Source organism: Bos indicus, chromosome 2 (assembly GCF_029378745.1).
Source record: "Bos indicus isolate NIAB-ARS_2022 breed Sahiwal x Tharparkar chromosome 2, NIAB-ARS_B.indTharparkar_mat_pri_1.0, whole genome shotgun sequence".
In the NCBI taxonomy this organism is placed as follows: domain Eukaryota; kingdom Metazoa; phylum Chordata; class Mammalia; order Artiodactyla; family Bovidae; genus Bos; species Bos indicus.
The window spans coordinates 131,114,473-131,139,700 of record NC_091761.1 but is presented as its reverse complement, the minus strand read 5'-3'; the positions used below and the strand labels follow the sequence as shown (position 1 = coordinate 131,139,700).

The following is a 25,228-nucleotide window of genomic DNA, read 5'->3' as shown; positions in this document are numbered from 1 at the left end:
GAAAATGCTCCACTCGCTGGCCGGCTTAGCATCCTAGAGACTGGTCCTGGGAGGCAGAGAGAGCATGAAACAGAAAGATGCCTGGAAAGAAAGGTAGAGAGGAAGACCAACAGGAAACAGAGGTGGAGAGAGAGAGGAACGGTTGAGCCATCCAGCCCAGGAGTTCCCAGGGTTGCCACAACCAAGGGAACAAAGCCCTGCTGAGGGATAAATATTTGGTTACAGAAGTGAGCACCTGGCTCCACAAGGCTCCCAGCAAGAACGGGTTCTACGGGCGAGGACAGGACACCACGCCTGGGGCCCAGGAGGCAAGCCAGCAGCAGAAGGGGTGGGGAGCCTGGCTTTTGGAGGAAGCAGGGGGTCCGCACGGAAGGCAGTTGTTTCCTGAGACACTGCCTGGTCCGCCAGTGACCTGAGCTGAGCGGAGCAGCCAACAGGAGTCAGTCTGGCCAAAGGGTTGGCAGGGAGCCCACCCCCTGCAGCCCAGAGGCCAGACCACCCCAGGGAGGGCTGGCAGGGAGACGGGGCCGCCTGCCTCCGAGTCAGCCCCTCGGAACAGACAGACCGTGACAGCCTGGCCCTGCGTGATATCCTGTGTTAGGCTGGGGAAGTTTCTTCCAGGACAGTTTCTACATGGCGGGCTTCTGGCTAAGGCCACTGGGACCAGGCCAGAGTGAAACTGTGAAGCCCTCCCGGCCTCTCCGTTTCCTCCGGGAGCCCTACCAGCCCCTCAGCCCCACTGCCTGACTCTTCCAATGGCTGAAAGCAGCTTGAATCGGTACCTGATGGGGGGCAGGGGACTCCTTGCATCTCAACAGGAATCCAAGTCTAGTATTTAGAAGATGCACCTTCCAGCTGTCAATGACACAGGAGAAAGGGCATGACTGCGAGAAGTCAAAGGTCAACCCTGGCTTTATCAAGATCGCGAGTGTGTCCCTGGGCAGCCTCTGGACCTCAGTCACCTATTTTTACATTTTTCTATTTTATGCAGACTAGGGGATCTTAGTTCCCCACGCAGGGGTCGAACCTGTGCCCCCTGCATCCCTACATTGGAACTGTGGAGTCTTAACTGCTGGGCCGCCAGTGAAGTCCCAGTCACCTATTTTTAAAATGAGGAAGCAAATGAGGTGCCAGGTCTGACCAGTTCAGATCCTAGAACAACTCTAAGGTCAAGAGTAAAAAGATCGAACAGGCAGATGGAGTTGAAAGAGTGTGCTGGAAAGCAGAGAGATCTTTTTAAAGTACTTAATGGGACTGTCTCTGCAATTGCCGACAAAAGACAGCTCTGTGCATGAAGGAAAGCGGTGTGGGGGAGGGATTAGAGAAAACCACCACTCAGAATTAAATATCTTGGCTTTCCTTTTTCTTGAAAAAAAAAATTTTGGTTTTTTAGGGGTAACTGGATGAGCTTCAAAGGTTTTGGTAAATAGTTGTGGCCTTCTGTGGGAAGCTTCCCTGGTGGCTCAGTGGTAAAGAATCTGCCTGCAGGGTAGCAGACCTGGGTTCGAGGGTTGAGAAGATCCCCTGGAGGAGGGCACGGCAACCCACTCAGTACTCCTGCCTTGAGGATTCCCTGCAGAGGAGCCTGGTGAGCCACAGTCCATGGGGTTGCACAGAGCTGGACACGACTGGCGTGACTAAGCAGCAGCAGCAACGGCCTCTGCTCCCCAGTTTAGGCTGCAGGCGCGTGTGCATGCTCAGCTGTGTCTGACTCTGTGACCCCGTGTTAGGCTGCAGGGGTGTGTGCATGCTCAGCTGTGTCTGACTCTTCGACCCCGTGGACTGCAGCCCTCCAGACTCCTCTGTCCATGGAATTTTCCGGGCAAGAATACTGGAGTGGGTAGCCATTTCCTACTCCAGGGGATCTTCCCCACCCAGGGACTGAACCTGTTTCCTCTGTTTCCTTACTGGAAGGAGGATTCTTTACCACCTGGGAAGCCCCAGCTGCAGGTATAACTTTAGTTATTTCCCTTTGAGCCACTGAAATGGTATGGTATATACCGGGAGGTACAGAGACAAGGTGGCCAGTCTGAGCGAAGAGACAAAGCTCTTGCGTTTAGGGCATCACTGAGATATCACGCCCGGTGAGCTTTTATCATGATCCCAACCAAACACATTTTCTGTGCATTACACTAGGTGCTTCCACTTGTATTGTCTCATTTCAATCTCTGCAACAGCTCTGACAAGTGGATTATTATCAACCCCATCTTGTAAAAAAAAAAAAAAAAAAAAGCTGGTTAACTGAGTAGCTTCCAGGTCTCAGAGTCTGTGAGAGGCAAAGCTGGGGCTCCGTGTCAGAGCTGGGGCTTTAAACTCTGCACTCAGTCCACCCTGACGAATTTTAGTTGATTGCAATGAAGTTGTACCTCACATATGAGATCAAGGAAAAGAAAAATCCTTTCAGGTGAGGTACAGGTAGAAATTTGCTCCAGCTAAATACAACACTTTGTCAGCATGTTCAGGCAAAAGGTGGCAAGTTTGGCTGAAAGATGCAAATTGTCATTTACTAGTGTTGGTATTGGCAACTCTGGAGTTTCAGGAACAACAGGCTTCAAAATCTTGAAAAATCAAGTAGCTGATTTTTATAGCTGCCCGTCAAGAGATGGAGATTTGGTGTGCGGGGAAGAGGACTAGATCCATTTTAAAAAGCCTAAAATTGAGGGAACAGTTGTGTTTCTAACAATTGCTCACAGGAAATTATTCAAAAGGCTGGAAGCTGGTCACCCACAGTGTTATGGATACTGGGCCTATTGTCCAATGGTAGCAGATTGAGTAAATGTATTTTTATATATTGGTACCATAAAGTATTATGATATTTAATGGCAGTATGTTTTGGAAGCGTTGTTTCGTTTTTTTGGCTGTACTACAAGGCTTGCAGGACGTTAGTTCCGGGGCCAGGGATCGAACCCCAGCCCTCAGCAGTGAAGGTATCAAGTCCTAACCACTAAGCCATCAAGGAACTCCTTGGAAGTATTTTTAAAACTGAGGTACAGCTGATGTTTCAGAAGTTTCTAACAACACAAAAAAATGCTTATGAATTGGCATTAAATGAAAAAAGTAGGACAAAATGTTATGGATGTGGAGTGAGCTCAATTATAATAAAAAATATATATAAGCAAATGTGAAAAACTAGAAGTAGTTATTTCTGAGTGGTGGGGTTACTGTCTCTTTGTAAATATTTTTTATACTTGACTCTTTTTTTCACAAATTAGTATGCAAAATTGTTATACTGGAAAAAATTCCCTGTGATTAAAGACATAAAATTCATAGAAAACTCTGTAAGATGAGACGAAAAGGTTCTCGACTCTTACAAGAACAATCATTAGCTAGTCTGCTTTGGGGAAGTCGTGGAGGTTCAAGGAAAGCCGGGCTGGGTACCTACAGAAATGCCTCCAAATCCTTGGGGCAAGCATTTGGGCTTATCCTGTAGTAAAAGTGGACGATATACCCAGCTGGGTGGTTTGGTGTCGGGGCACCAACACTACATTCCAACCGCATGACAGCTCTGTGACCACAGGAATGTCCCTAACCTCTCTGAGACTCAGCTTGTCATGTGTAACACAGCCGCAAGAGCCCTTACCTCACGATCACAAACATAACAATCCTGGCCGGCCCCGAAACATGCACCACAGTCATGTTCTCTTAACTCCCATTGTGCAGATGCAGGAAGAGAAGCTTAGATCGCCCAGGATCACGGGTGGTGTCAGATTCACACCTGGCCGCCCCGCCCCCAGAGCCCCGGGCGCCTCCCCTCTGCCAGGCAGCCTCAGGCTGACAAACGTACTTTGTGGCCTGAGAAAGTCTATACCCATGCGGGCTGCGGCATGGTGATAACAGCTCAGCACAGTACTTTGTTGTGAATTCCGAAATGCTTTTGTGCTGATATATTTAGAACCCTCTGTGAAAGATGAGACTGAAAAAGACGGCTGATTAGATTCTGTTTTGATTCGGGAAGGCAAAAGCGCCTGCCACGGGAATCTAATTTCCTGCTGGATTTAGCCTCTTCAGAAGAGTCCACGGGGAAGCAGCTCTACATAGACCAGGTTTGGTTTCTTACTCCTAGATTTCTAGCTCCAGGGCACCTAAGGCAAGTTGTCTCCCCTTTCAGAGCCTCAGTTTCCTCATCTGTAAGAGGGAGCAGTGGGGACAATAACTCACGGGGCTGTTCCTGAAGGCTCAGTGGGACGGTGTAGGTAAGAGAGTCCCGCTCCAGTGTGTGCAGACCACTCAGGGTCGGGTTTGGACCTCCCCGGGGCCTGCTGAACAAGTGTCAATCAATGCTGTTTCCCTTTACCAGTATCACGATCCCAGCTTCTGAGAGGTGTGTCCGAGCAGGACTGGGGCTGGCAGCCTAGGTTTCCACACAACCTACGCTTCCCCTCTGGGGGCGGCTTGTGAACTGATAGCAGTCCCTGCAGCCGGCCTCCCTGGGTCGGCCTGGCAGAAGCCTCCTCGACTGAGCTGCTCGCCGGGTCTCTGCGAGCCGGTTTTCCAGGTGTCAGGTCACAGGGCCCCCCTGGGCATCCTTTGGAATTCCCAAATTCCTCAGGTCCACCTGTTTCAGTTCACACCCAGCCAGGGTTGAGGTCCTGGTCTGGACTGCCCCAGCTCAGTCCCTCTGGGAGGCAGAGGTGGTGGGCACATTTGAGCCCCAGGGGGCAGAGCCTGGTGGGGGAGGAACTGGGCTTCCCAAGTAGAGGCTGGAAGGGGCAGGGAGAGACAAGCAGAGGCTGGGCTCTAGCCCCCAGGACACACGAAGTTTGGGGGAAGAAGAGGAGGAATGTGGGGTAACGTCCAACAGACAAGGTGACCAAGCACCCTCTGTCTGCCCAGGACTGACAGGGTTCTGGGACTTTCCATGCTACAACTCGGAGGATTTTAGGCTCTGCCTAAAACTCTGGGCAGGTCTCAGCACTCAGGGACTGGCCCCCTCCCTGTGAAAAGAGAACTGGACCAGCTCACCCCTCCAGGATGCTTCTTCCACTTGCCCACCTGGGTTGTAACCCAGTAGCAGGTGGTCCAGAGGGTTTGGGGACGCGTAGAAGTGGAGCGGGGAGGCCCTTTGGGGAGCCCAGCGCCTCAGGGGTACTGCTAACCCAGAACAGGCTTTTCTTAACCCACGGAGCCCAAGGGCTGGCAGGCTGGCACGGGCCCCCTCACCCCCCGGTGTTGGGCAGGATGGCCGGGTCTGCCAGGGCTGAGGGCGGGGGCGGGGGGGGGGGGGGGCGCGCAGAGCGCCGGGGAGCCTACCTGCAGGTGGTTGGGGTACACGTCGCTCTCGGACAGCGAGTCCACCAGGTCCTCCTCGTCCAGCGTGGCCCGCTTGTAGGTAGACATCTGCAAAGTCAAGTGCAGCACGGACTCTCTTAGCGCCTCCATGGCTCCCACGCCCGAATGGGGAGAACGGGGAAGCGGCCACCCGCCGCCTGCGCCGCCGCCGCCGCGCCCCGCCCCGGCCGGGACACCGGGACCGGCCCACGGCCAGGCCCGCGCCGGGGGAGGCGAGGGGGGTCCCGCCTCCCTCCGCCACCCCCGCCCCTTCCCCGCTTATGCAACCCCGAGCCTCACCCCCAGCGCCGACAGCGCCGCGGCCACCGGACGCGGCGGCCACAGGCTCCGCATGGTGCGCCCGCGACGCCCGCTCCCCGCCGGGTCCCCGCCGCCACGCGCCCGCGGCTCTGGCCGGGGAGGGCCGGCCGTGGGGCTGGGCCCAGCCTCGCACCACCTTCGAGGGCGGAGCCCGGCCCGCGCGGCTCCGGCTCCCTCCCCCGCCGCGCCGGGAGACCGCCCCCCAGAGTCCCCGGGGACACGGAGCCTTCTCCCCCTTCCCAGAGGTCGGGGGGTGGGGTGGGGGTCGGGGAGAGGCGCCTCCCGCTTGCAGGCAGGAAGGGGCTCGCGGCCACCCTTCCTTCTAAGAAACATGAAGTCCTCTTATAAACCGTGGTGGCAGATGCCAAAAGGCAGGTACTAGGAAAGGGCCCCTAGTTTGGCCGCAAAGGTCAAGAGAGAAGTTTCTCTCGCCATTGACCCTTAGCTGCGCCAAGAGCGGCCTCCCCCATGGGAGCTAGAAAGATTGGGGGGGAAAACACAGACACACAGACACACACACACACACACACACACACACACACACACGGGGAATAAAAAAGGCATGTGCCTCCCCTCTCATTTCCCCCTTCCTCTAGTTCAGGGGTCTTTAAGCCAGAGTTCAGGATGATCTCAGAAAATTCCAGAGCACTCTCCTGACTTAGAATGAAAAATGTTCTGTGCGCGCTGGAGGGAAGCCCATGCTTGGCTCCAGGCTCCAAGGTGTGATCTTACCCTCAAAACAGGAATGGCTTTGGGGCGAGCTGACAGCCAGGAACAGGACCGTTCCCTCCACCTTCCCTCAGAGGTGGGGCGCTCTGGACACCCGGCCCTCTCCCTGTCCCTTAAGGTCCCAGAAAAGCCTACCCAACAGTTGCCCAAAGGACCCTCCATGTCTGGTAAGACCTGGAACCCTCGCATTTATACACTTTTCCTCAGCTTTCCAGAGCACTCCTGTTCCCTCTCATAGTTGACTTCACAGATGCGTGAACGAACAGGCACAGGAGGCTGAGGGACACCTGGAGTGACAGTCTCGGTGAGCTCCCCAGGTCTCCTAGCTTCACCTCCCGCCTTCTCACAGCCTGCTCTGCAGCCAGAGCCAGCCTTCAGCAGGAAACTCTGAACCTGTCACCCTTGCTCCCAATTCTGTGGGGACAGTCCCATTACCGGTCCCCCGTGGCCCCTGCCCACCCTGCCCCTTTTCCCACCTCGCTGCCGCAGGCCCCAGCTTCTCCCGCCCTCCCTCTGTTCCCCAGATTCTCCGAGTGTCTCCTGCCCTCGAGACCTTTATAGCACTGTTCCCTCTGTCTGGACATGTCTCTGCTCCTCCCGTGCAGGCTCCTGTTGCAGATAGAGGTCAGTGTAAACGTCACACCCTCAAATGTCCCAGCCACCCCGAGCAGAACCCAAATTATCGATCATGGCAACCTGTTTTACTGCAGTTTGTTACTTATTTATGCTGGTTTTTAACATCTGTCTCCTTCCCCCTCCCCCAAATTGTGAGTTTTATCAGGGCTGGGACCTTGTCTGACACACAGAATCCCCATCGGCTGCCATAGCACAGGCACTCCAAACACTGTTAAAATGAATGCGAGAACAAGTAAAGGAGAAGTGAAAATTACTCTGGGGAAGGGCCTTGAAAGTGCATCTAATTTTGCAATACCCAAGGACAAGGAGAACATGTCTGAGGACCTTCGGGGAGGCAGGGTCCGTGGGAAGAATTTTAATTCTGGGTTCTTCTACTCCACTCCCCCTGGGTGCAGGACTTCCCATTACCCACTGGAGAAAGAGAAAGGGCCATCGGGCTGTTTTAATTTCACCCTGGGTTGTTTTTTTTTTTCCGGAAACCAGTTACACTAAGTAACAGGTGTTAACTGCCCCAGGAAAAAGACCCTTGAAAAAGAAATTCAAGTCACCAAACACCTCCCATGCCTGGCACGGCAGGCAGCTACTGTTTCCTGGGCGCTTAGAGGGACGAGGTATTTGTCGGTTCTTCTACACTCATGTCTCATTGAAGCCTCTCGCTGTTCGCTCTGAAGCAAGTATCATCGGTCTCTTTTACAGAATCTGAAACCGAGGCTTGGGGAAGTAACTGGCCCAGGTGTAGAGAAGCAATGGCTTCTCCTTCCGTCTCAACTCAGAGATCAGCCCTTCTGGAAAGCTCTCCAGACCAGTCTTGTCTGACCCCAGGCAGCCTCAGGCCTCCTGTGCTGTGTCCTCTGCCTTCCCTGACCCCTCCCCACATCCCACGTTTCCTTCTACTGATGCACACAGCACCTTAATTAGGAGAACCTAGAAGGGAGGGCTGAGTCCTGTGAGGCCCTACGTCCCCAAAGGCCTAGAGTGGGACTGGAGCTTCCATGGGCATCTGCACGAAGGTGAGAGGTGAGGGAGGAGACTGGCAGCCCATCCCAGGGGCCAAGGCCGGCCTGTCCATGCAGGGATGACCAGGGAAGCTCACCTACCTCTGGAGTAGAAATCCAAGGAGACCAAGAGCTGTTTATTTTTCAGCACACAAAAGATGAGGGGCCCTTCTTGAGATGCCGCCTGCCCCGGGGCCAGGGAGTGAAACTGAACCCACCTCGTACGTGGGAATGGCTTAGGCATCTCTGCTCCTTGGGGAGCACCATGGGCCCCAGTCAGCAGGTAGCATTCCAAAGACTGGGCGGGAGAGGCGCTGGGTAGGGGGAGCCCTGTCTCTTACCCGCCCAGTTCTGGGTGGGGCCTTCCAATCACTGTCTTGTTGGGTCCCCACACCCACCAAAGCCCCAGCCTTGGCAGGTATCACTTCCCTTTCATGGGAGATGTGGGAGGGGGCCAGGCACGGAGAGGGGCCTGGCAGAACAAAAGTCTATGCTGAGCCACTGGGCCCCAGCAATCCGTATCCCTCCTGACCCCGGGAAGCCTGGTGCGGTGGGATCTCCACCTCCCACTTCCACTTGGCAGAGGAGACTGAGGATGGGGGAGGCGGCACCCCCTTCCCAGTCCCCCTCAGCCCTCCTGCAGGTCCCCTCCCTGGCTAGAGAGTCAGAGAGCCAGGATGGGAGTCCTGGCTGCCCCAGCCCACCGCACCGCCTCCAGAGAACCTCAGGCGCTCAGCTCGTGGGCAGCAGAGCAGGGCCTGGATTGTGGGGCCTCCTGCTCTTTGTAGAAGGGGAGCTGCTGCTCCAGGCGGGGATGGCATGGACTTCAGGGGTGCTGAGTGGCAGGCCAGCCAGGGCTGTTCTCCCTAACGGCCTTGTTTGTAGTCGTGGGGACACCCACAGCCAGGGAGCTTTAGGGAAAGGGACAAACAACTGCAGCTTTGTGGGGAGATGCTGCCCCGAACTGCACGCTCCTCTCCCGGCCCCGCTGAGCGGTGGATGAGAAGTGAGGGCCTGGAGTTCGTGAGAAGGGCTAGGCGGAGACCAGGAGCGGAGCAGTGGGAACCACGGTCCCCAGATGCATCACAGAGACGGTGATGAAAGACAGACAGATGGAGGGTGTGATGGTGCCCAGCTCTGGAAACCCCACCCTGTGGAAATCAAAGGCCTGGGCTGAAACAGAAACGAGAAGTGTTATAAACGCTCATGTGTTTCTGATGACAAAGGCCTCCGGGCTCAGTGGCACTGGGTGTGACCCCACCAGGTCATCTTTCCTAACCACGTCAGTCACTCCGATGGCTTTTGTGTCGGTATGCCCAAAGGAGGGGGATCTTCCAAGAAACTGAGAGCTCATCAGAGGCAAAAAAAAAGAGCAACTGTGGGTGAAATTCAGTGAAATTCAGAGGCTTGGGACTCCCTGACCACAGCCCACAAGTCGTTTTCACATTCTAAGTCTCAGCTTCTTAGAGATGCTGCCCTATGGCCAGAGCCCCATCAGTTCTTGCCTTGTGTGCCAGTAATTAGTTGAGAGCTGTTAAATCCTTATATGTACGTGCGCTCAGTCCTGTCTGACTCTATGCATGCCCATGGACTGTAGCCCTCCAGGTTCCTCTGCCCGTGGAATTTTCCAGGCAAGAATGCTGGAGTGGGTAGCCATTCCCTTCTCCAGGGGATCTTCCTGACCCAGGGATTGAACCCGTGTTTCCTGTGTCCCCTGCAATTGGCTTCCCTGGTGGCTCAGAGGGTAAAGAATCTGCCTGCAATGCAGGAGATCTGGGCTTGATCCCTGGGCCGGGAAGATCCTCTGGAGAAGGGAAAGGCTACCCACTCCAGTATTCTGGCCTGGAGAATTCCACGGACAGAGGAGCCTGGCAGGCTATACAGTCCGTGGGGTCACAAAGAGTTGGACATGACTGAGCGACTCTCACTTCTCTTCCTGCTTTGGTAGGTGGACTCTTTACCACTAGCACCAGCTGGGAAGCCCACCTAATACACGCTCATGTTTTATGCTGCTGCTGCTGCTGCTGCTAAGTCACCTCAGTTGTGTCTGACTCTGTGAGACCCCATGGACAGCAGCGCACCAGGCTCCTCTGTCCACAGGATTCTCCAGGCAAGAACACTGGAGCGGGCTGCCATTTCCTTCTCCGTGTTTTATGTTAGTTAAAAACTTATGTTTAACAAGGACAATAATAGAGTGAGGAAAAGCTCTAGTTCCAAGCTTCAGTTCAGATCCTCGCTAATGCCATGTCCCAGCTGTGTAAGCCTGGACACGTGACTCAGCCTCTCTGCCTCGGCAGTCTCATCTGTAAAATGGGGATGATAATAATAGCACGTCCCTCATAGGACTGTTGCGACACTTAGTTAATATGAAGTGCTTAGGGACTTCTCTGGCTGTCCAATGGTTAAGAATTCGCCTGCCAATGAAGGGGACACGGGTCCGATCCCTGGTCTGGGAAGATTCCACATGCTGCGGAGCAACTAAGTCTGTGCACTACAGCTACTGAAGCCTGCACTCCCCAGAGACCACCCGCCCCAGGGAGAGACGCCGCTGCAGTAAGGCCCGCGTACTGCAAAGAAGAGTATAGTCCCTGCTCGCTGCAGCTAAAGAAAGCCCGTGCCTAGCAACGAAGACCCAGTGCAGTCAGAAATAAAAGTTTTAAAAATCTAAAACTTAAAAATAAATAAAGTGCTCAGAGCAGTGCTGGGCACACAGCATATCCCCACCAAGTGTTCCCTGTTACTATTTGTACCATCACTACTTACAAGACACAGGGCTCAGAAGCCTCCAATTGATCCCCACCGCCAAACTCCTTAGCTTGACATGCAAGGGCTCCCCTGAACTGGCCCAAACCTGACTCCCCAGACTCACCCTCCACACACCTCTTGGGTATATGGCCGTCACCCTGACCCCTGAGCTATCCCTGTGGGTGCTGACCTCCCAAAAGGAGTCTGCTGAGTCCATGACATCTGTCAGGCCCCAGGCTGTAAGCTGAGGGAGTAGCACTTGCTCCCCACCCTCAAGGGATCTATGACTGATACCCTCTTTCCCAAGTCCCCCTTTTGGGACTTGCCTGGTGGTCCAGTGGCTGAGTCTGCATTCCCAATGCAGGGGGCCTGGGTTTGATCCTTGGTCAGGGAACTAGACCCCACGTGCCACAACTAAGGCTCGATGCTGCCAAAAAAATACAAAAGACTATGCTGTCTCCACCACAGCTACTGGTCTCCACGTCTAGCCTACCTTTTCCTCCAGGAAGTCCCCCCTTCTCCCGACTCAGAGGGAATCATGCCCATCCCTCTGGTGTACCCCAAGCATAGCATCTGCATTTCATTCAGGCCTTTGTCCAGGTGTCTTCACCGCAGGGATGGACCTGGTGGATGGGCGACAATTACGTTATTTCCCTCCATCCCCCGTATCCAGCACAGAACCTGGTATATAGATAACTGGTTAATTTGTATCCAAGATTTTCACTCGGGCAAAGGCATCTGTGACTTCAGTGAAGAAGAAACAGGGTAGAGTTGCTTGATGACAAGTAAAATTCAAATAGGACAAATTTGGGCAAGGAGCATATAGTAAATATATACTATAAAGCATATAGTAAAAATACATAGCCATCGCTCCGGAAGATGACACCAGGTAACACCTACTGCTACTGTTACATGATCTATAACATTGCTCAGTGTCTTTTACATGAGAAATTTCCATGTGATTAATCTCTTTCTTGTTTTAAATATTTATTCATTTGGCTGTGCCGGGCCTTCGTTGCCACACTTGAGATCTTGTCTTAACGGCAGCTTGCAGGATCTTTAGTGGCAGCAAATGAGAAATGTTAGTTGCGGCACGTGGGATCTAGTTCCTTGACCAGGGATCAAACCCAGGCTCCCCTCATTGGGAGTCAGAGTCTTAGGCACTGGACCCGTTGGGAAGTCCCTCCATGTGATTAAGTCCTTTTTACATTTACCACTAAGTTCCTGGAGGAGTGAACTGCTTCTTAGTTCTTTGATAAGAAGAATCACAGGAATTAGCTGAGGAAGCTCACAGCCAAATCAAGCACTTTTCTGGCCTTTATGTTCAGCTTTGTCCTTGTCCACGTTTTCTGCTCTATTTTCTCTGCTCCTGATTTTTCATTTCTACTGTGTATCATTTGATTGATGTGTTTCAGTTGCAACCCATCATGAATCCTTTTTGGAATAAAGTGAATTTGAAACAACCTGCATCACGAAACATCCCTGCCCTAACTCGATTCTCCTGGGACTGCAGCTTCGATGTATTTATTCAACAGCAGGAATGAAGCAGGAAAGACAGACCTGGGCCCCTGGATCATGTGACCATGTCATTTCCCTCCTAAGGCCTCGGCTTCCTCATCTATAAAATGGTTCAGTATAAAGATTTTTTTTTTAATCTATTTATTTGGCTGAGCTGGTCTTAGGTGCAGCATATGAACTCTTAGGTGTGGCATGTGGGATCTAGTTCTCTGACCAGGGATTGAACCCAGGCTCCCTGCATTGGGAGTGCGGAGTCTTAGCCACTGGACCACCAGGGGAGTCCCTGAAAAGCTTTAATGAGCTGAAACGAACTGCCTGGCACCAAGCATCCCATCCCCAAGTGACTTGGCACTTGGGGGGAAACACGGCAGCCTAATAAGCTGCTTTTGTTTATTCTCCTTCCTCAGCTTTCCCATTTGCTTCTGTACCCGTCCAGATTTCCTGATCTTGGCCTTAGCTCAGTTAACACTGGTGTGAATCTCACTCTGCTGCCGTACTCAAGGCAAAAGCAGCCGTCTTCCTGGGTGATCGAGGCTAATGTCCACAATGATAAGTCCAATTACGGAAGGATAGGATGTACTCCTGACACGATGGGATGCAGATGGTACTTCACCTCTGTGCTTTCCTCCCCAGAGCAATGGCCACGGTCAAGACGAACTTAAGGAGACACAGCAAGTAAATGTGATGGGGTGTGCGTGGTGCGGGGGGGGGGCTACCCTGGTAGCTCAGCTGGTAAAGAATCTGCCTGCGATGCAGGAGACCCCAGCTTGACTCCTGGCTTGGGAAGATCCCCTGGAGAAGGGATAGGCTACCCACTCCAGTATTCTTTCCTGGAGAATCCCCATGGACAGAGGTGCCTGGTGGGCTACAGTCCCAAATAGTTGGACACAACTGAGCAACTAAGCACAGTACACGCTCGATGGGATCCTAGAACAGAAAAAGGACCTTAGGCAGAAACTTCAAGAAAACTGAGGGAATTCCCCGGCAGTCAGGTGGTTAAGACTCGGTGCTTCCAATGCTGTGACTCAGGGTTCAATCCCTAGTTGGGGCACTAAGAGCCCACAAGCCATGTGACATGGCCAAAAAAAAATTGAAATTTAAAAAAAAAAAAAAGGCAAATTAAGGGGCTTCCTTGGTGGGCCAGCAGTTGGGACTCCATGTACCCAGTGCAGGGGGCTTGGGTTCATTCCGTCTCTGGTCCAGAAACTAGGGTCCCGCAAAGCAAGGCCAAAAAATAAAAGGCATAAAGACTTTAGTTAGTAACAATGTATCAGTGTTAGTTCATTAATTGTGACAAATGTTCCATGTCATAGGTAAATAATAGGGGAACCAGGTATGGGGTATAAAGGAACTCTTTTCAATCTTCCCAATGATGCTATACATCTAAAACAGTTCTAAAATAAAATGTTTATTAAAAAAAAATAATTAGCTGCCTCTTGAGAAATCTGTATGCAGGTCAGGAAGCAACAGTTAGAACTGGACATAGAACAACAGACTGGTTCCAAATAGGAAAAGGAGTACGTCAAGGCTGTATATTGTCACCCTGCTTATTTAACTTATATGCAGAGGACATCATGAGAAACGCTGGACTGGAAGAAGCACAAGCTGGAATCAAGATTACTAGAAATATCAATAACCTCAGCTATGCAGATGACACCACCCTTATGGCAGAAAGTGAAGAGGAACTAAAAAGCCTCTTGATGAAAGTGAAAGAGGAGAGTGAAAAAGTTGGCTTAAAGCTCAACATTCAGAAAACGAAGATCATGGCATCTGGTCCCATCACTTCATGGCAAATAGATGCGGAAACAGTGGAAACAGTGTCAGACTTTATTTTTCTGGGCTCCAAAATTACTGCAGATGGTGATTGCAGCCATGAAATTAAAAGATACTCCTTAGAAGGAAAGTTATGACCAACCTAGATAGCATATTCAAAAGCAGAGACATTACTTTGCCAACAAAGGTCCGTCTAGTCAAGGCTATGGTTTTCCCAGTGGTCATGTATGGATGTGAGAGTTGGACTGTGAAGAAGGCTGAGCGCCGAAGAATTGATGCTTTTGAAGTGTGGTGTTGGAGAAGACTCTTGAGAGTCCCTTGGACTGCAAGGAGATCCAATCAGTCCGTTCTGAAGGAGATCAGTCCTGGGATTTCTTTGGAAGGAATGATGTTAAAGCTGAAACTCCAGTACTTTGGCCACCTCATGCGAAGAGTTGACTCATTGGAAAAGACTCTGATGCTGGGAGGGATTGGGGGCAGGAGGAGAAGGGGATGACAGAGGATGAGATGGCTGGATGGCATCACTGACTCAATGGACGTGAGTCTGAGTGAACTCCAGGAGTTGGTGATGGACAGGGAGGCCTGGCGTACTGCGATTCATGGGGTCGCAAAGAGTCGGACACGACTGAGTGACTGAACTGAAAACAGAATAAAAAGTTGTTGACACCACCAGAAGCCCAGCAACTCCCAATTCTCAAGGCTCTTTTATACCTTGGTCTCATTTGTGTCTCACGCTGCATCACCCTGTGGAACAAACGCAGGGACCCGTTTCACAGATGGAGACTGAGGACAGAGGAAGGAAGCAGCTTGCCCTTCGGGCAGAGCTGGGACTCCAACCCGGATCCTCCTGACCCTCTGAGATCCTCTTCCTCTTTCCTCATGCTACCATGGGGCCTGGCTCTCTAGGTCGACTTCTATTGGAGACAACAGGCTGCCTGTCTGAGACGTGGGAAATAGAGGAATACAATTGGGGGTGGGGGTGGGGAGAAAGATTGCACTTTAGGCTGGGCGGGCCTGGAGGCCTGAGCATGGAGGGGGAAGGTGAGCGGGAACAAGGGGACAGTTAGGAGTTCAGGGAGGCCTAAAGGTGAGTTAGACCGGAAGGTCAAGGGCACAGAGCTTACACGGCTGCTCACCACCTCCAGGGAGAAGGCTACAGCTCTGCCAGTCAATGAGTCAGTCACCCTAGTCTGGGACCAGAGTCCCAGGCTGGGCTCCCCCTAACATGCTGGCAGCCGGAGACCAGCCCACACATGCAGGGAGCTGGAAAACACTCACCCACTTGGCCTGGTGTTGACTCACCTGCCCGGGGGCCCCAGGAGGCATTGAGAGCCTTCACGGGTTGCCAGTGGACTGCACTCCAGCGCCTGCCGAGGTGGCCAGCCCACACCCAAGTCCAGCTTGGCCGGCAGCCTCTTTACTCCTCAACACAGGCCGCTACCATCCTGCTGACTGTCCAGCCCCCCTGCAAGGCTCCTTCTTCACCTCTCTCCACCATGCCTGCCTGCCTTCATCTCTGCCCCTCTGTCCAGGCCCACTTGGTTCTGCTCTTCCTCTGCCTGGAAGCCATCCCTGATTTAGAACCCCTCACTTCCCCGAGTCCGCCACCCCCACAGCTGGCTCCAGCAGAACTGTTTAAACTAACTGATATGATCCAGTCACTCTCCTCCTCACGAAGGTTCCCTGGAACTGGCAGGTGAAAGCGTGAGTCCTGGTGGGGTTCCCAACCTCCGCCCACCTCTCAGGCTGCTCCTGGATCCTCTCCAGCCTCCCACCAACGCCTGAACCTCAGTAAAATAGGAATAGTCAGGCCCTTAAACACACTGTACTTTCTCTTCCAGGCTTTGGCTTATCCATTGTCTCCTGTCTGGGAGGTTTTTCCTCTCCTCCTTCCCCTGTCTAACCCCTCAGCTCAGATGCATCTTCCTACAGGCAGCCTTCTCGGACTTTACTGTGATCCCTGAAGGCAGCTATACAGGCTTCTAGCATCTCAACCCAATAGAGTGACCAGCAGCCAACTGCAGCTGTGTGACCTTGACAGAGCTTTCTATACTTTCGTTTTCTCTTGAAAATGAATGATTTTGATATCTGCTTTCAAATGATTGTGATATCTGCTTCATAGGGTCTTTATGTGTGCCTGCTAAGTCACTTCAGTCGTGTCCAACCCTTCACGACCCTTTGGACTGTAGCCCACCAGGCCTCTCTGTCCATGGGATTTCTCAAGCAAGAATACCAGAGTGGGTAGCTATTCCCTTCTCCAGGGGATCTTCCAGAACTAGGGATCAAACCCAGGTCTCCCGCACTGCAGATTCTTTACATCTGAGCTACCAGGGAAGCCCAAGGTCTTTGTGTGCTATCTGTGTCCTAAGTCACTCAGTTGTGACCAGCTCTTTGCGGACTGTAGCCCGCCAGGCTCCTCTGTCCATGTGATTCTCCAGGAAAGAAGACTGGAGTGGGTTGCCATTTCCTCCTCCAAGGGATCTTCCTGGCCCAGGGATCAAACCCGTGTCTCTTTCAGCTCCTGCACTGGCAGGCAGGTTCTTTACCACTAGCGCCTCCTGGGAAGCCCCAGGGTCTTTATATGCCTTAAATAAGATGCCTAAAGTCTTCAGTCCAGTGCCTCGCAGAGAAGTAGAGTTCAGGAGATGTTACTGTGTGGGCGGGGTTCAGAAAGGGCTGGCTCTTCACACTGAAGATGATGGAAGATGGGAAGGGGAGGAACTACGAGGACCCATGACATGCCAGGCACCGTGCTTTAACTTGACATTACACAGTGTAATTTAACTTCAACTCCCAATTACACAGTGTAAGACAACTGTAGTACAAGAAGGGTCAGTAACTTGCCCCAGAGTCACACAGCTGGTAACTAACAAAGCCTGGGCTGCAGCCCAGATGTATCTATGTGCAAAGCCCATATGACAAATATGACGGCAGCACCAACCTGCTCCATCCTTACCGCTTCAGGCACCACCTCTAGGTCAGGTCAAAGGGGCTGAGTTGTCCACTTCTTTTTTTTTTGGCTGTACAGTGTGGCATGTGGGATCTTAGTTCCCTGATTAGGGATCAAACCCGCATGCCCTGCATCTGAAGCACGGAGTCTTAACCACAGGACCACCAGGGAAGTTGCAGGGGCCGAGTTGCCCGCTGTTATCACCAAGCCGTCAGGTATTGAGGCTGACCAGAAACCAGGAGCAGGCCCTAAGCTGTGCAGGATGACCAGGCTGGGTAAGTCTCAGGCTGGGAAGACCAAACGCGCCTGAGCAATTGCTGATCTAATCACATAAAACCTAGGACAAAGTTAATCCGCCTCACTTGGTGACATTTATAATGGTGATGATTGAGCCGCCTAGTCATTAGGTTCAAGCAGGAAGCGGTTCATGGAAATAGCTGTAATTACTATCTGTGTTACACAGGTGGGCGGGAGAGGGGTGGGGAGAGGAGGAGGAGGAGGAGGATGCGGGTGGGGCAGGAAGCTTTGGGGATCCCTCGGATCCCTGAACTGAGGGTGGCCAGGGCTCTCGGTTTGCGCCAGGCCCTGGGCAGACTTACTCATGTGGATGATCCTGTTTAGATTTCACGATAAACTCCATGATGTGGCCCTATCACTGCTTTTCGAGGGAGAGGGAACAGGCTCAGAGAGGTCCGTTCACGTGGGCAAAGTCACACAGCCAGTGAAGAACAGAGCCAGGCTCCATACAGGCCTGGCTCGTCTCCATCTGCAGTCCAGAGATGTCCTGGACCGTGGGAGGTAACCAGGGCTTGCCGCCAGGAGTCAGAAGATCTATATTCTGGACCCATTTCTGCCACTGCCTCACCCTGGGCCTCGGCAAGTGGTTTTCCTTCTCCAAGACAAAAAGAGCTACGCCTGTCAGGCTGGGAGTGTCTGGAAGTGTGACCTTGGGAGGCAGGGCCCTTGACCACCTGAGCCTCAGTGTTCCCATCAGTAAGATGGAGACAGCTATTGCCCTCAGGGTTGAGAGCATTAAGTAAGTTAGGAAACTTGGAACATGCCTGAACATTATCATCATTTATGGGAAAAGCACATGCTTTGGAGTCAGTTTTTCTGTAAAATGGGGAAGTAGTTGCTGATTTAAACAGCGGTTTGAGAGCATATGTATTTTTAGCCCTGTAGAGTCCTTTATTTACTACTGGTATTTTCAGTTAACACATCCAATTTTATTTTAATATTTTCAAAGTACAATTGACCTAAACACTGTTATTACTAGTTCCTACAATATAATGATTTGATATTTCGATACGCTGCAAAATGATCACCATAATAAGCCTAGGTAACATCAGTCACCATGCAAAATTATCACAGTGTTACTGACTCTTCCTCACCTTACACACTTCATCCCCCAGACTCATCCGTCACTGCAAGTTTGTACTATTAATCGCCCTCTCCTGTTTCACTCATTTCCCCCTATTGCCTCCCCTCTGTATGAGCAAACCACCTGTTTGCTCTCTGTATCTATGACTCAGTCTCTTTTGGATACATTTATTCATTTTTTAAAAGATCCTGTATGTAAATAAAATCACACTGTGTTTGTCTTTCTCTATCTGACTCATTTTACCGAGCGTAATACCCTCTTGATCCATCCATGTTGTCACAAACGGCAAGATTTCATTTTTAAGGTATGAGTAATAGCCCATTATATATATATACATAAATATATATACACATATGCATATATATGTGCCACATCTTCTTTATCCATCCAACTATCAATGGCTACTTAGGTTGCTTCCATACCTTATTTTAAATAATGCTGCAATGAACACTGAAGTGCATATATCTTTTCCAAATTAGTGTTTTTGTTTTCTTCAGAAAACTATCCAGGAATGGATAACATGGTAGGTCTATTTTTAATTTTTTGAGGAAGCTTTGTGCTATTTTTCATAGAGGCTACACCAAATTATATTGCCACTAACCGCGCACAAAGGTTCCCTTTTCTCCACATCCTTGCCAACGTTTATTTGTTCCCTTTTCTATAAAAGTCATTCTGACAAGTATGAAGTGATATCTCACTGTGGTTTTGATTTGCGTCTCTTTGATGATTAGTGCTGTTGGGTGTTCTTTTCGTAAGTCAGTTGACCAGCTGTATGTCTTTGGAAAAATGACCATTCAGGTCCTCTGCCCGTTTTTTAAGCCAGTTGTTTGCTTTTTTAATGTTGAGTTGTATGAGTTCTTTATATATTTTGGTATTAACTTATCAGATACATCACATGCAAATATTTTCTCCCATTCAGTCTGCTGCCTTTTCATTTTACTGGTGGTTTCACTGACTGTGCAAAAGCTTTTCACTTGATGTGTTCCCAACTGTTTATTGACTTTTGTTTCCCATGCCTGAGGAGACAGATCTAAAGATTACTCCTAAAAAAATGTCAAAGGGCATACTGCCTATGTTTTCTTCTAGGAGTTCTATAGTTTCAGGTCTTACATTTAAATCTTTAATACATTTTGAGTTTATTTTTTGTACACAGTGTGTGAGAAAGTAGTCCAGTTTGATTCTTTTGCATGTCCAGTTTTCCAACACTGTTTATTGAAGAGCTTGTCTTCTCCCCCATTGTATATTCTTGCCTCCTTTGTCATAGATTAATCGACCGTTAAGTGTGGGCTTCTTTCTGGACTCTCAACTCTGTTCCATTGATGAGTGTGTCTCTATTTGTGTCAGTATCACATTGTTCTGATTATTATAGCTTTGTTATAGCTTGAAGTCAGAGAGGATGACATCTTTAGTTTTGTGCTTTTTTTCCCCAAGATTATTTTGACTATTTGGGGGGGTCTTTTGTATTTCAAGACAAATTTCAGAATTATCTGTCCTAGTTCTGTGAAAATGCCACTGGTATTTGGACAGGCATTTCACTGAACCCGTATATTGCTTTGAGTGGTATGATCATTTTACCAAGAGTAATTCTTCCAGTGCATACGCATAGTGTATCTTTCCATTTTTGATGTCTTCTTCAGTTTATTTCTTCAGTGTCTCACAGCTTTTAGTGAACAGGTCTTTCACTACCTTGGTTAAATTTATTCCTAGGTATTTCACTTTGGGATGCAATTGTAAACAGGATTGTTGTCTTAATTTCTTTTTCTGATAATTCATTGTTACTGCACAGAAACACAATAGATTACTTAATATTAATTTTGTATCATGCAGCTTTACTAAATTCATTTATTGGTTTTAATAGCTTTTTTTAAATGAGATCTTCTATATATGGTGTTATGTCATCTGCAAACAGTGATAGCCTTATTTCCTTGGATTTCCAGTTTGGATTCCTTTTCTTTTTCTTGTCTGACTGCTGTGGCTAGGACTCCCAATACTATGTTGAATAAAAGTGGTGAGAGTGGGTATTCGGTATTGTTTCTGATCTTAGAGGAAATGCTTTCAGATTTTTACCATTGAGTATGCTGTTAGAAGTGGGCTTGTCATATGTGTCTTTTTTTATACTGAGATATGGTCTCTCTATACTCACTTTGTTGAGATTTTTTTTTTTTAATCAAAAATGGATGTTGAATTCTGTCAAAAGTTTTTGGGGAAAAGGGGACAACAGAGGATGTGATGGCTGGATGGCATCACGGACTTGATGGACGTGAGTTTGAGTGAACTCCGGGAGTTGGTGATGGACAGGGAGCCCTGTCATGCTGCAGTTCATGGGGTTGCAGAGTCGGACACGACTGAGCGACTGAACTGACTGACTGACTGATTGAGATTATCATGTGGTTTTTATTCTTCAGTTGGTTAATTTGATGTATAACATTGAATGATTTGAAAATATTGAACCATCCTTGTATTCCTGGGATAAATCCCACTCAATCATGGTGTATGATCCTTCTAATGTATTGTTGGATTCAATTTGCTAATATTTTGCTCAGGATTTCCTGGGGAAGGGAGCTGTTCTGGGTCTTTCTTGCTGTGTGGGCTCTTGTCTAGTGATGGTGAGCAGGAGCCACTCTCTAGTTGCGTCTAATCTACTGTTGATTCCTTCTACCTCATTTTTAATTCTGGTTATTGTATTGTTCCACTTTAAAAGCAAAGGAGAAAGGGAAATATATACCTGACTGAATGCAGAGTTCCAGAGAATAGCAAGAAGAGATAAGAAGGACTTATTAAATGAACAGTGCAAAGAAATAGAGGAAAACAATAGAATGGAAAATACTAGAGGTCTCTTCAAGAAAATTGGAGATATCAAGGGAATATTTAATGAAAGGATGGGCATGATAAAAGACAGAAATGGCAAGGACCTAAAAGTAGCAGAAGAGATTAAGAAGAGGTGACATAAATATACAGATGAACTACACAAAAAAAGTCTTAATGTCCCAGATAACCACGATGGTGTGGTCGCTCACCTAGAGCCAGACATCCAGAGTATGAAGTCCAGTGGGCCTTAGAAAGCATCACTACAACTAATGGAGGTGATGAAATTCCAGCTGAGCTACTTAAAATCCTAAAAGATGCTGCTGGTTTTGTGCTGCACTCAATATGTCAGCAAATCTGCAAAACTCTGCAGTGGCCAGAGGACCGGAAAAAGTCAGTTTTCATTCCAATCCCAAAGAAGGGTAATGCCAAAGAATGCTCAAACTACCATACAACTACACTCATTTCACATACTAGTAAGATTATGCTCAAAATCCTCCAAGGTGAAGACAGCAGTACGTGAACTGAAAACTTCCAGATGTACAAGCTAGGTTTAGAAAAGGCAGACAAACCAGAGATCAAATTGCCAACATTCACTGGATCATAGAGAAAGCAAGGGAATTACGGAAAAACACCTACTTCTGCTTCATTGACTACACTAAAGCCTTTGATTGTTTGGGTCACAACAAACTGGAAAATTCTTAAAGAGATGGGAATACCAGGCCACTTTACCTGTCTCTGAGAAATCTGTAAGCAGGTTATGAAGTAACAGTTAGAACCTTACATGGAACAGTTGACTAGTTGAAAACTGGGAAAGGAGTACATCAAGGCTGTATACCGTCACCCTGTCACTTATATGCAGAGTACATCATGTGAAATGCCGGACGGGATAAGGCACAAGCTGGAGTCAAGGTTGCTGGCAGAAATATCAATAACCTCAGATATACAGATATCAGTCTAATGGCGGAAAGTAAAGAGGAACTAAAGAGTCTCTTGATGAGGTTTCATGAGAGTGAAAAGCTGGCTTAAAACTCAACATTCAAAAAACTAAGACCATGGCATCCAGTCCCATCATTTCATAGCAAATAGAGGAGAAGAAGTGGAAGCAGTGACAAATTTTCTTGGGCTCCAAAATCACTGTGGACGGTGACTGCAGCCATGAAGTTAAAAGACGCTTGGTCCTTGGAAGGAAAGCTATGACAAACCTAGACAGCATATTAAAAAGCAAAGATACCATTTTGCCAACAAAAGTCCATATAGTCAAAGTTATGGGTTTTCCAGTGGTCAGGTATGGATGTGAGAGTTGGACCATAAAGAAGGCTGAGTGCCAAAGAATTAATGCTTTTGAAATGTGGTGCTGGAGGACTCTCGAGAGTCCCTTGGGCTGCAAGGAGATCAAACCAGTCAATCCTAAAGGAAATCAACCCTGAATATTAATTGGAAGGACTGATGCTGGAGCTGAAGCTCCACTACTTTGGCCACCTTATGCAAAGAGCTGACTCATTGGAAAAAACCCTGATGCTGGGAAAGATGGAAGGCAAAAAAAAGAATAGATAGGGTGGCAGATGATGAGATGGTTAGGTACACCACCGACTTAATGGACATGAATCTGAGCAATCTCCAAGAGACAGTGAAGGAGAGCGGAGCATGGTGTGCTGCCATCCACGGGGTCACAAAGAGTCGGACACAACTTAGTGACTGAACAGCAATCATATTGTTCAGTTGGTTTCTCTTTCTATTTTCTAATTCTTTCTTAAACTTCTGTGTTCATCCATTCTTCTCCCATATTTATTGAACATCTTTATGACCATTTCCTTAAATTTTTTATTGGATAGATTGTCTATCTCCGTTTCATTTAGGTCTTCCTCCGAGGTTTGTCGGTAAAGCATCTGCTTGCAATGAGGGAGACCTGGGTTCAATTCTTGGGTCAAGAAGATCCCCTGGAGAAGGGAATGGCAAACCACTCCAGTAATATTGCCTGGAGAATCCCATGGACAGAGGAGCCCGGTGGGCTGCAGTTTGTGGGATCACAAGAGTAGGACACGCCTGAGCGCTCCCTTTCTTTCTTTCTCTTTCTGGGGTTTTACCTTGGAACATATTCCTCTGTTGCCTTGTTTTGCCTAATTTCTGTTTTTATTTCCATGTATTAGGTAGGTTGATTACATTTCCCAGTCTTTGAAAAGGTGGCCTGTTACGGGAGACGTCCTATACGTCAACAGAACACTCCCCACTAGCCCCCAGAGCCATATGGTGACCCCCTGCATGGGCTGTGTGAGCCCTTTGGTGTGGTAGAGCCAGTTACTATGGGCACACTGGTAGGTGAGGGCCCATTTGGCTGCCAGGCCCCGCCTTGTGCAAGGGCTCCTGGCCTGCTGGTGCGTGGGCCTGGGTCCTGTCGAGCCGTTTGTTTTTGAAAACTTAACACTGCAACCCAAAATACAAAACAGAGAAGTGGAGCTGCCACTCACGCACTCAGTAACCCTGCCTCCTGACCCCGGGTCTGCTTTCCTCACAGGTTCTGAGGAATGGAATTTGAAAATCCCTCATCTCTGTTTCGGAGAAGGCAGTGGCACCCCACTCCAGTACTCTTGCCTGGAAAATCCCATGGACGGAGGAGCCTGGTAGGCTGCAGTCCATGGGTTCGCTAAAAGTCAAACACTACTGAGCGACTTCACTTTCACTTTTTACTTTCATGCATTGGAGAAGGAAATGGCAACCCACTCCAGTGTTCTTGCCTGGAGAATCCCAGGGACGGGGGACCCTGGTGAGCTGCCATCTATGGGGTCGCACAGAGTCGGACACGACTGAAGTGACTTAGCAGCAGCAGCAGCATCTCTGTTTCTCTCTGAGAGCTAGTGGCTCTAAAGCTCTGATATCAAAGTGATACGGATGCAGGAAACAGGGTCTGGGGCTGGAACGGTGCTTGCCCAGTGAGGTTGGGTCCATGGTGGCAGTGGGACAGGCTGGGCCACGGTGATGGCAGAGTTCACTGGGACCTGCTGGCTGTCACCACTCAGGTTAGATAACTCTTTCCCCAAGAGGTGACTGAGAAGCAGGAGAAAGAGCACGGGTCTTGGAATCAGGTGGATGGACCCACATTCCAGCCTCGGTCAACCCGCACCACCTCTCTGGGCCTCAGCATCCTCAAGTGTAAGATGGGCATAAGCACACCATCCTCCTCTAGTGACGCCAGGAGCAAACGGAGTCATGTGCACGCAAAAGCTTTGGAAATGTGAAAGACTGCCCCCGCTTAATATTTGCACATATTTCTGGCAGATTATTTTCCATTCCTAAGAACGGAGTCTGGAGTCAGATTACGTCGGTTCAGATCTCAGTGCCACCACACGCTGGTGGAGGGTCCAGGGTCCGGCTGCCGAGCCCACTGCCTCCTGTATAAAGTGATGGCACGATGGAAGGGCTTAGCACGCGTCTGGCACACTGTAAGCGCTCAGTGTTTGCTGCTCTTGGCAGAGGGTGGGAACTAATGACAAACTTGCCCCTTAGTGCCTTCTTCCAGTGTAGACATAGCTGAAGAGGGCCGAGCGGCTCCTCTTAACCCTCTAAAACATGACCCTCACAAGCTGGAGTTGAGATTTTTTTGGTTCTGCAGTGAAGTGTGGATCAAGCTTTCCTGGGCTACACTTGGAACATGTCTGTCCTCTGTCCTTAAAAGTTCAATTCAATTCAATAGGTGTTTCCTAGAGATTCTGTGACGCCTGTTTACTGAGCACCTATCATATGCCCTCATCACAACCCTGCATGGTAGGTAGCACAGTACCCATTTGACAGATGAGGAAACTGAGGCTCAGAGAGGTGACGAGAGGACCTCAAGGTCAGGCTGCTCCTTCAAAATGCACAAGACCTGGAGCCAGACCCGGAGGGCTCCCCTGTGTGTGGGGGGGTGGGCTGCTGGAAGGTTTGTGAGGGCTCTGGGGTACCACCCACGTTACGTGGTGTTTTGGTCTTACTCAGGAAACATCCTTGACCTTAGGGGACCCAGCTGCTTGAGAAGCTGAGCTCCCCAAAGCCCAGTCCGTGTTACCTTATGCAGGATGTCCTCCTTCCCCAATCCTGCCCCCTCACCTCACCCCTGTTCCGGCCCACAAG

The 25,228-nt window shown here is 49.8% G+C and overlaps 1 protein-coding gene across 3 annotated transcripts in view; it reads right to left on the bottom strand.

The window, feature by feature from the left end:
- Positions 1–25,228, bottom strand: part of ECE1 (endothelin converting enzyme 1) — a 124,993-nt gene that overhangs the window by 58,219 nt on the left and 41,546 nt on the right. Inside the window, exons 1-2 of one of the 3 annotated variants that reach the window (XM_070777330.1) lie at positions 8,052–8,208; positions 5,251–5,337 (exon numbers count right to left, since the gene is read on the bottom strand). In XM_070777330.1, the coding sequence (XP_070633431.1) occupies positions 5,251–5,337; positions 8,052–8,193 (229 nt within the window). In that variant the 5' untranslated portion in view covers positions 8,194–8,208. Of the gene's footprint in view, positions 1–5,250; positions 5,338–5,568; positions 5,625–8,051; positions 8,209–25,228 lie in introns of those variants that run through there. The other 2 variants (XM_019982080.2, XM_070777321.1) reach the window with 2 other exon arrangements.